Consider the following 11828-nt stretch of genomic DNA (forward strand, 5'->3'; position numbering starts at 1 on the left):
ATACACATACACATACACATACACATACACATACACATACACATACACACACACACACACACACACACACACACACATACACATATACATATACACAAACACATGCCTAGACACATAATGAATATTCTGAGAACTGAAATTATCTTTAATGTCTATTCATTTATGGAATGAATTTCCTCTACATGTATCAAAGCTCTAACTGTGATTGCCTTAACTTCTTGGGAAACTGCCTGTAGTTAGCCAACCACGACAGGCTGGCTTCATGCTAGCATTCGAGCGCCAGCCTCTGACAGCTTATGGCTCGGGCATGGTAGGGTATTGCTTCCATCTTCTTGTTTAGTAGAAGTCACACAGGACTGTTCTGCCACCAACATCATGTATCATTCCAGGCAGAAAGAAGCGAGGAGTTGAACATAGATGTTCAAGAACTCTATCCAGAAACTTTATCATGGAACTTTTGATCAGAACAGGAGTGTTATCTATCTCCAGTTGGGAAAGCAGGGAATAGGGTTTATATTGCTTCTAAACAAAGTGCTCTTCTATGAGAAGGGGGAAAAATTAGTGCTGGATAGAAAAATACCATGGTGTCCAATGTACAGACACGGACTCCTATGAAGAAGATACTGCTACAGTCATAAGTGTAGAAGAGATTACACCAAACTGGGTGCTTAAAACAGTGATGTGGCTTTAATATTTTATATTAAGATCCTAGACCATATGTATGTATATCAAGTAGTACATTACTCAGTAGAAAAGATTTTTTTCATTTCTTATTATTACACTAGAACATCGTTCTCAAAGAGAAGAGTGAGTGGTGGAAATGCATAGGAGGCAGAAGAATTTCTTAGGATGTGTGCTGGGGATGCGGGTCGGGAGTGGGAACTGTACCAAACATAATACATCCTCCTCTGAGAGCTGGAGGGCCTGGGCCGCATTTCCAGGGTAAGTTAAACACCCTGAGGCAGTTCATCTTGTACGTCTGGCACTCAGTGTCGCAGACACATGTGAGTTGAAGTGACCTGCAGAAATGTGGAGGGCATGGTTTCATAGAAACTATCGTTACTAAGTTCCTTTGTCCCCAGTGCTTTTTTGTCAGAAGTGAGGTGCATTTCAAATGCTGACTGTGAGTGTTTTTTGTTCACATCTCTCTCCAATTAACCTGGTATTTAATTATCAGTGGAGAAGTGGCTCTCCTTCAGAATACTAGGATGTCCTTTCAGCCTTTCAAGTCTGTTTTCCTGCTTCCGAGCGCAGAATAGGAATTTGTCCTAAATTCTTGTACCAGTTGGAAGAACTTCAGCACCTCTGCTGTTGTGTGACAAGCCTTGGAGGTTATATTTCCACTGGGAGGCATGGCTTGTCCTGTTTTGTAGCATGGTGAATTTATTTCCTTCAGGGAAATCATAGTTTTTATGAGATCACTGATATTCTCAGATTGAATTTAAACACACTAATGGGAAACAATGAACCAGTGACTTAAATAATCGTCTTTTTGTTTTGTTTTGTTTTGAGGCACTGTCTTGCTATGCAGCTCTGGATGGAGTGATACTTTCAATTTAGCACAGGCTAGACTGGTACCTGTGATGTAGCACAGGCTGAACTGCTGAACTTGTACTTGCAATGTAGCACAGGCTGGCCTCAAACTCTCTGTAGTCCCCTTGTACTGGTGTTTTTATTATACTAATGTACCACTGCTCCCAGTTCTTTTCTGAGGTTCCTCTTTTTAAAAAGATTCTTACGTTTTCATTTTATATGTATGAGTATTGTCTGTATGTATGTCTACGCATAAGTGCCTCGTGCCCAAGAAGGCCAGAAGAGGGTGTGGGATCCCTAGGAACTGGAGTTATAGATATTTGTGAGCTGTCACTTGGGTGCTGGGAACCTCTGGTTCTCTGCAAGACCAGCAAGTGTTCTTTTTTGTTTGTTTGTTTGTTTGTTTGTTGGTTGGTTGGTTGGTTGGTTGGTTAGTTGGTTGGTTGGTTTAAGACAGTTCTGTGTAGCCCTGGCTGTCCTAGAACTCACTCTGTAGACCAAGCTGTCCTCAAACTCAGATCTGCCCTGCCTCTGCCTCCAAGTTCTGGGACTAAAGGTGTGGCACTGCTGCCATCACTACCCTGGCTCCAGCAAGTGTTCATAACGCAAGTGTTCATAACCACTATGCTATCTCTCCAGACTCAGTGGGCCAATCTTTAATTCAGGTTTATGCTCTGAGCCAGAAACTTGGGAAGAAAATCTGTTCTGGTTGGAATTATTAGCATACTTACTATAGCTTTTCAGTTAACTCAGGAATGTTTAAAAGACTCTTATGGAGGACATTACTTTTTAAATTCAATCAAAGTTGCTCTTTACAGCTGATCTTTCTCTGAGTAGAAGGCCATTTAGAAAGCCCTTTTAACCATTCTCCTATGTAAATGATTGTTTGTCTATGTTCCATGACAGCCAGTTGTTCAAGATATTTGAATTACCTTGGAGAGAGTTAAGAACCAGATTATTTTTTAAAAATATGAATATTATTGTACAATAAAGTCAGCCAAGATAAAGATATACTTTAATAGAAAAACTAGTAATAAGCAACTGACTTTGTGCACTTTGTTATTCTTCAATCTTCATAATAATCCTATTATTAGTTATTAATCTCAGTATAGAAACAATAAAAACACCGATTAAGTCCAGAAGCTTTGTATGATTAACTAGTGAGTCAGAATCAGAACTTGGGCCATCTGACATTAGCTTTTTGCTACTTAAAGTGAGGTCATTGAATCAGCAGGCCAAGGATCATCTGGGAGCTCCTTACCTGTGAAAAATCATGGACTCCGTTCAGAGTTGATGAATAGGAAGCTGTTCTCAGCAAGGTCCTCTGATGATTTCTATGTTCACTGAAGTTTGTCAAGTACAGATGCTCTTATCACCTCGTACACTTTCACCATGTAACATCCATTCGATTTCTTGTATCACAAACACTGTTGACATCATTCATATGAAATTCAAGTAAATGTGACTTTTCTTATTTAAAAAAAAATGCATGCAACAACAACAATAAAAAACCCCACAATGCATGCATTGTAAAACCTGTGGCAGGGCAGGATCTTGTGGTTTTGCTGGAATTGGTAAATACTAGAAAAATATTTCAGAGACACCATTTTCCCTTTATGTTTTCACTAATTAAATCAGCTAACTTTGTGTATGTGTGTGTGTACACGTTCATACATACATGCTTGTGCATGCTGGTGAATGTTCATACGGTGGCTGGAAGTCATTGATAGATATTGTACACGTGTGTACACATGTTCATGCATATGAGCTTTGCATGCTGGTGAATGTTCATACAGTGGCTGGAAGTCACTGGTGGGGGCTTCCTCAATTGCTCTCTACCTCACTTTTCCAGACAAGGTCTTTCCCTGAAACTGACACTCACTCACAAGCTAGACTCACTGACTACGGAACTGTAGGACCTGCCCATCTGTGCCCCTTAGCTTGCTGCTCTCTCAGCACTGAGACTGTAGGTGTACACCCAGATGCTGAGTACCAAACATTAGGTTCTTGCACATGTGCCATCTCCCCAACCACTCAAGTAGTTTTTAAAAGGTTATGTTGCTTTAGTCTTAAGAAAATGATGAGACATAGTCTTTCTTTCAAACTGTCAACATAAATCTTCCACTTGAATATAAATTCGGAATGTACAGATACTGCTGACTTTTGTTTCATTTACAGACATGGAGTTTTAGTTCTATGTTTTGGTACGATGGCATCCTTGAATATCTTATAGATGAGATGGTCTCCGTTGTGGTTTCTGAAATCAGAGCATTGTGTTTATGCAGCATCATTGTTATCCTTGGATAGAGATTTTGAACTTTTGGAAAAGTAGCAAAACACTTTAGAGATCTGACTCTGGATTCTCCCTCGGTTGACAGCATCACAGAAATAACGCTCTATGTGCTGTATCCATGTGACTGTTCTCTCTTTTACATTTCATAGCGCTGGGATATGAAACTCCGTCATCTTGGACTGGGTAAAACTGATGCTAGCGATTCCACTCAGAATCAGAAGTCTGGCAGGAACTCTAATCCCCGGCCAGCACGCAGCTAAATCCTGAAAAGTAAAAGGCCACACCCACGGACTCCCTTCTAAGACTGGCGTTGCTGTACTACCAAAGGAAAACTGCGTGGTTGCGCTCCCGACCTGTCTTTACCACAGATATCGCGTGGCGATTGATGTCAGTTCCGGTTCCTTTTCTCCCGCTTCTTAATGGCCTGGGGTTAGATCCTTAAACATGCTATATATTCTGTTTCACCAATCATGTGGGAACTGTTCTTTCAAAACCAGAATAATAAATTAAATTTGTTGATGGTAAAGTCTCTGTACTGGACTCCCCGGGTTTTAATTTGGTGTTCTGTGCCCCAACTGAGAATGCAATATTTGACGTAAAGAGAGAATCTTAGTAATATCTCAAGAACTAGATATTGCTGTAAAACAGACTCTGCTGCTGTACTCGCAGCCCTGTGTTTGTATGCCTTTGGGTATTTCCTTCATGCTGTGAAAGTTCTAAATGTTTATAAAGGTAGAATGGCAGTTTGAAATCAGACACTGCACAAGCAGAGCAGCGCAACACCAGGAAGCATTTATGAGAAAATGCCACACAGCATGAATTATTTTCAAGATTGGCAGGCAGCAAAATAAATAGTGTTGGGAGCCAAGAAAAGAATATTTTGCCTGGTTAAGGGGCAACCTGGAATCAGTAGCCCTTGAGCCATTAACAGCAGTGTTCTTCTTGCAAAGTTTTTGATTTGTTCATAAATGTATTAATGAACGTTAGAGAAAAACTTATAGCTAGACTTCTGTTGTTATCACTATAGCTCTGCTTCCTTCTGAATCAAACCCATTGTTGGATGCTCCCTCTCCATTCATAAATAAATTTGACTAGTTGTATTGATCAAGAAAAGAAAGTATTAAATTAAGCATGTGTGTACACTAGGGTGTTATTTTAAAGAGGTATGTAACTCTATAAAAGACTATTAGTTTACAGGACAGTGAAATGTGCACATTTGTTTTCTTTTTTTCTTCTTTTTGTTTTGGGCTTGTGATTTTGGTTTTTGTTGTGTGTATGTCTGTATTTTGGGGGAGTGGGTTTAAGCCATTGTACATCCAAGTGGAACTCTACTAGAGTTGACTAGGCTCATTGGTCTAGACATTACGATTTGAATTTGTGCTGTTTAATGCTCGGTCAAAATGTCTAATAAAAAGAATTATGGTTGTCAGGAGAGACAACAACAACAAAAATATTTTTCTTACTCACGCTGTAGTGAGACCCCCAACAGCCCATGGGGAACCCATGATGCATTTTCCTCCTTCCTGCAGCAAGGATCGTTAGAGCATGTGCCCATCACCTGAAAGTCTCATTTCCTGCAGTTTTACACATGTGGTAGTAGTAGATCCAGATTCCTAAGCTTCATTGTGCTGAAAATAAAACATGTATGAAGCAAGCAGTGCCATGTTTCCTTCTGTAAGAACAGCCATGCATGGATGAAATTCATTCTCGAGTGGAGATTTCCTATGTTGGTAATTAATAACTCATCTACATTCTTTCTTTTGGAAGAAAAAAAACACCCTCATATTCCAATGAGCCCTAAACACCAATATTTCTCCCAATTTTAGAAACAGACTTCCATGTTTGTTTCTAGGAGGACAGCACAGGCTTGGATCTACTATGTGGTTGCTTTCAGGTACTTTGTACTGTGTCCTCTGACGCTGGGACAGGGGTGTCTTTTCCTAGGTGTTGCTGTTATCCCTTCGAGGTGAGTTTTGTGTCACTGGGTATCGAGGAGTGCTGCACTGGGGATGCTGAGGTAAGGGGTAGGGGGAGGGAAGTGCAGCATTAAGGATGCTAGCCTCCAATCTCTCCCAGGGTATCTGTCTTGGCCTTGGGCTCCCAGGATGAACACACCTGTCCTGTTCTGTTTCCTCAGGGCTTCTATGGCGTCCGTCCGTCTGTCCCTGCAGAAGGGGCAGGACTTGGTAACAGGAGACTTAAAGGATCTGGCATCTGGAATCACAAACATGCCATCAGTGTTTCCAGGGCATACTTGAAGCTATTTTAAGTGATGAAAATTTTACGGTATATTTATTTCCTTTTTTATGGTCCTAAAGATAGAAGCAGACCCTATGAATGCTAGATAGGTGTTCTATCCACATTGTCATCTATATCTACCTACACTAAGCTACATCCTCAGCCAGTGATAAAATATCTTTATATAAACGAGAACCTGTATGTAGGTGTTTTGTTTAGGTGAATAGATGGGAAAACATTTGTTTTTAGTGTAGGAATTTCCCATATAATAGATGTAATTCATACACAATTGCACTCATAGATAAAGGAGGCAGTCTCTGAGATTAAGTACAGTTTCGACTACCTTCCATTTCAATCTTCTTGTTTGGTCTTGTTTGTCTGTATGAGACTCGTCATTTATTTGAACATTTTGAACGGGACAGCACCTGTGAACTATGTACATGGCCGTTTTACGGTTTGGCAGCTTCACCATCTTCACTAACAAACTGTGCAGACATCTTGGAGGGATGCATGACTTCATCATGACAGATTTCTATGTAGAGTGCACTCCGCCATTGTCATATACGTCTCACTAGTGCCTCTCTGCAGGTCCTTTATGCTCACCTTGAAAGCCACTAAAAGCTGGGAGGTAGAGGCACACTCCTTTAATCTCAGCCCTTGGGAGGGGGAGGCAGGCAGATCTCTGAGTTTGAGGCTAATCTGCTCTACAGAATGAGTTCCAAGATAGCCAGGGCAACACTGAAAAACAAACAAACAAACAACAAAAAGCCACTACACATTTAACATACATGCTTGTTAGTAAAACTTGATACCTTTAAAGTCAATTGAAATTTTCTTAAGAAAATTTTGCTCACCTTCAGGATTCTAGTTTTCTCACCCAGCACAACAGGAAAACAGTCATACGCATGCCGAATGAACCAGAAAACAAACAAACAAACAAACAAACAAACAAACAAAAATGAGCAGCAAACGTGTATTTTCTTTTTCATGGATCCATGAGAATGAGACTGTGTTGTATGTAGTGTAATCTGACTCGGTGCCATATGGTCCTCTGAGCATTGGGGGTGGAGTGGGACAATCCCATGTCCTTCCACATCTGGAACCTATTACAAAGTCAAATACAAGAGTTACAATCACTGTGAGTAAATAGCTCTGCTTATTGCCTTCTGCAAGAAATTATTTGCTATTACATTTCAACAGTAAAATGACTTCTTAAAAAGCATTTCAAGGCTCGTAATTGTTTAGCCCTATGGATTTTAACGTTTTAATACAGAATAAAAAAAAAAGCACTAAGGAAAAAGGTAAAAAACCAAGCCCAGACTTTTAGTAGTGTGTCACTAAAATGTAGCCTAGAGAATTAAAGTATATGGTTCCCAGCTGCATCCACATTGCCAAATAACAAAAATAATGTACTCATACCTTTGATGGGAATCTCCTTGGGGTCCTGTCTAGCAGTGGCTAGAAGTTATACAAAACACTTACACATGTCCTGTTGGTGCCTTAAAAGTTTATGGTGTGATTCCCACTTCATAGGTGAATTGAAGATTCAGCACTTCAGACATTGTAAGTGGCAGAGAGGGGCTTTAGAATCTCTTCATCTTATTTCCCAAGTTGGACGTTTTCCATGGTAATAAAAATGTAAATGTACTTTAATATTGTTTCCAAAAGCACAGTGCAAAGCAAATGGAAGATCACCCAACGCTGTCAGAAAGTCTATGCCGTGTCGTCCCAAAGTTGCCCCAAAATATTGTCATTGTGCCTATTTAGGTGTCCCTCACACCCCACCCTGAAGTCAAAATTTTAGTGGAATTGTTCTAGTCAGGTAAATAAGTCAAGTGATTCTTTTGACATTGGTAGCTTAAAGATAAGTGATTTTGAGTTGGGAAATGGTTATTTTTCTGTCTTTGCTTGAATTTGGAAAAGGTCTGAAGTTCCAAGCCTTTGGCAAGGCTTGGAGGAAGGCTGAAGTCAAGGACAATGGTTGCTGCATAGAAAACTCAATGGCTGTTTTCCAAAAGGGAGGGACGGTCATATCCTAGGGAGATCATTACCTTTATACCTTGAACAGCCAGGGCCCTCATAATCTAAAAAGAAGCTGTTCCATATGGCCGGCTTTCCCAGCTTGTCATTCCTGAAGTATTTTTTTTTATTATGACACAGTCAATATGTCATTGTAAAACAAAGATGTTTTTCTCTGGATAAAATGCAAACATCAGGTTTCTGCTTGGTGGGCACCACAAGCTTGAACTGTTGGCCCACAAAGGAAAGGATGTGACACTTCAGGCCAAGTTGTCTAAAAGGAAAGGAAGTGTGGACTGTTGAAGAGGCTGATGCAGAAATGAAGGGATGTGAGGATAAGGACTTTACACTAACCCCAGGGACAGGAGGATGAGACATCACTGTAGTCAGATATTTGTATAGACTCATGGTGGATGCTATCACTTATGTCTGGGCTTTGTGCTTTCCTGCAAGATGAGTGGAGTGGGAAGCATGGGATAGCTAGCGATGTTAGTCTGTGAGATAGGGAACAAAGTAGTCCTTCACACTGAATGGTAGATAAAACTCAGAAATAAAGCCGATTGGATTCATTCTAATGCCTATTTCTACATCATTTGGGTATTTCTATGGAAACCATAGCTTCTTGGAGGTTGCATCTCTGCGTATCAGTGTCACTGTAACCAGACTTCTTGAGGGAACAGTTGAAAAGGAAAAAGGATTTATTTGAACCTCATTTCAGACATTCAGACATTCTATTCTTGGCTTCATTGACTCTGGATCTATTGTGAGGCAGAACATCAAGGTGGGATCGTGTGCAGGGGGTAGGCTGCTTACTTCATAGTAGACAGAAAGTACAGAGACTATTACCATCAAAGGGGGACCTCTGGTGACTTACCTCTTCCAGCTACCTCCAACCTCCTCAAGTTTTCATCATGTCTCGAAATGCTGTCATCAGCTAGGGACATGAGCTATGTGAACGTGTGTGGGGGGGGACATTTTATATTCAAACAATAGCTGAAAACCAGTATTCAAGGTAAAAAGAGTTCTGGAAGAACTCAGCAAAAGAAGGAACAAACTCGAACAATATCTCAGTTAGAAATCTTTCCCTAGGCATAGAATTTCAGGGAAACAACTCAGCCTTAATGAGAATCACAAAGGCCCAAAGACAGCATACCAGCAGAGACTACACTGTCCAGTCAGCCACACAGAGCTCACTGCCAGGCCTCCCTTCTGCTTATCCACCTATTACTTGGTTGATAAAGTCCAAACAAATGACTATAGCAATATGTTAAGAGCTGCTGAAAGGTCAACTATGAAACAAATATTAAAAACGAATATTCATTCTTTTAATTCACTGATTAACAGTCACCTAGCCCATTTAAGTTCTTTTGGACCTCCAGATCAAGCAGTCTGGGTCTGATCTTGTCTACACAGTTCCAGAATGAAAACTGCCAACCCTCCTCTTTCCTTGGAGAGAGCACTTGAAGACGTGTAGTCAAGACCTTTATAGACCAACTTGAGAAAGCTTTGGAGATAGGTATCTAGGTTTAAGTTTCTAGTTTGTTACTATCAAGCCACATCGAGTGCTTGTGAATCTGGAGTGGAGGAGACCGAGCAGGACATTGTAGATGCTTAGTATTGAGATTACATTATCTGTGACACCCAAATACTCCGAGAGGCTCACAATGCCTGAACAGGGCTCTAGCAAATGCTTACTATATTATCTAGAAGAGAATAAAATTCTCTGGGAGATATTTCCAGTTACCCTGAATTCTCTCATCTTTAGATGACAGACTGAAACAAAATTCTTCTCAATTCACTCTCTAGCTGATTACTGAATGTATTTTCCTTTCCTCTCTGCCAGGAAGATGTTCTTAAAAAGGAACAGTAAGTTTGGTGATGGTAATGCATGCTTTAATCCAAGCACACAGGAGGTAGAGGCAGGTAGAGGCCAGTTCTGAGTTCGAGGCCAGTCTGGTCTACATAGGGAGACCCAGCACAGCCTGGGCTCCACAGAGAAACTTTGTCTCAAAAAGCAAAACAAAAAGCTAGAGAAGGAGAGTGTGTGAATACATGGAGTTGGAGAGATGGTCCTGTGAGTAAGAGTCCTTACTGCTCTTACAGAGGACCCAGGTTCAGTTCCTAGCACTCACAAGGCGGCTCACAATCTCCAGAACTCCAGTTCCAGTGTGTCTGACATCCTCTTCTGGCCTTGGGAGCTTCCTGTTTGCACAGAGTACACAGAAACTCCTAAAGACTCACATACATTTGTATACATTTTTTAAAAAATCTCAAAAAGAAAAAAAAAACAAGTGTGCTGGCTAGTTTGCATTGTTGACACAAGTCATGAAGAGAGGGATCTTCAATTGATAAATTGCCTCCATAAAATTGGGTTCTGGGCAAGCCTGTAAGGCGTTTTCTTAATTAGTGATGGAGCAGCAAATTCATCACTTACCAAAGGGAAAGTAGTACCACCTCTTGCAGGTTGTCCTGGGTTCTATAAGAAAGCAAGCTGAGTAAGTCAGTGAGCAGCACTCAGCCATAGCCTCTGTGTCAACTCCTGCCTCTAGGTTCAAGTCCCTGCCTTCATTTCTCTGAATGGACTGTGACTCAGAGATATAAGTCATTTAAACTTTTTCCTCTCCAAGTTGCTTTTGGTCATGGTGTTGCACCACAACATTAGAAACCCTAGTAAGACAATCAGCAAAACCACTTTCTCAATGTTATTGTAAAAGTTTGGCTCTCCTGAAGTGTTCCGGTCCATACCCTGGGGCAACCAGCAGAGACCGTTTAGAAAGAAAGATACATGTTTCCAACAAGAGCTGAACTTTTGTTAGAGTTGCTTCTAGACGTTTTTCATTTTCTAGGCAGTTGCAAAAGTACTAAAAGTATATTGAGACAAAGTGTTTATGTCCCAAAAAAGCACAGACTCTGCATTCTGGGCTACACATTTGAAGAAGGGTCTCAAAACACAGGCAGTTTTTTACTGCACTGGAAAATAAAAGTAACTCATAAAGAAATTGAACTAGTCTATATTGGAAAAACAGATGACAACTGAACAGTGAGCTGAAAAAGGAGCAACCTAATCCAGAGGGTGGCAAATTTTTCTATAAAGAGTCCTACACAAAATACTGAAGGTTTTTGTAGGTCATCATGTCTGCTGCTGCAAGAACTCAGTTCTGCCACCAATGTTCAAAACCAGACACACTGGTAACTAAAGCGTGAACAAGCAAGGCTGTGGTCCAATAAAACTTATTTTCAAAAAATGTCAGGGGCCAGGATTTAGCAGACTAGTTTTGATTTGTTTCCTTTGTGGGTCTAGTCAAATGCTCTGTGCATTATTTTATTGTTCTCTGGAGTTAATGAAATCAGTGGTTTGGATGACATAAAAAAAAAAAAAAAAGAAAACCATCACTACTGAAAAAAAGTTAGATTAGACTTAAGTGAGAGTTTTCCTAAAATCTTAGCATTATAGATTCAGTTTTGGGCTCACTTCACAGATGTGCTAAAAATGGAGGGCCTGTGGGTGTACCAACTCATTGTTTTGTTTGTATCTATTGTCTTATTAAGGAAACAGCTGAAAGAATAGAGGTTTTCCTAGAGTACACAGTTTCTGGAAGAGAAAAAAAAATGAGATTGAAGGAAAGAAAATGGGACATGCTTACTCCTCCATCTGCTTAAGCAATTATTCCTAATAACCATTTGCCACCCAATTGTATTTTGTTCCTGTGGAAAAAATATTTTTTTGCTTTTGTTTGTTTGCCAT

General features: G+C 40.4%; 1 protein-coding gene across 1 annotated transcript in view; it reads left to right on the forward strand.

The window, feature by feature from the left end:
* The window catches only part of Frzb (frizzled related protein), a 32414-nt gene extending 27137 nt beyond the window's left edge, over nucleotides 1-5277 (forward strand). The window contains exon 6 of the mRNA XM_028763079.1: nucleotides 3976-5277. Coding sequence (XP_028618912.1) covers nucleotides 3976-4086 — 111 coding nt within the window. The 3' untranslated portion in view covers nucleotides 4087-5277. The remainder of the gene's footprint in view (nucleotides 1-3975) is intronic.
* Nucleotides 5278-11828: the final 6551 nt, after the last annotated feature.

The sequence above is a fragment of the Grammomys surdaster genome, unplaced genomic scaffold (assembly GCF_004785775.1).
Source record: "Grammomys surdaster isolate TR1022 unplaced genomic scaffold, NIH_TR_1.0 136, whole genome shotgun sequence".
NCBI classification, from domain to species: domain Eukaryota; kingdom Metazoa; phylum Chordata; class Mammalia; order Rodentia; family Muridae; genus Grammomys; species Grammomys surdaster.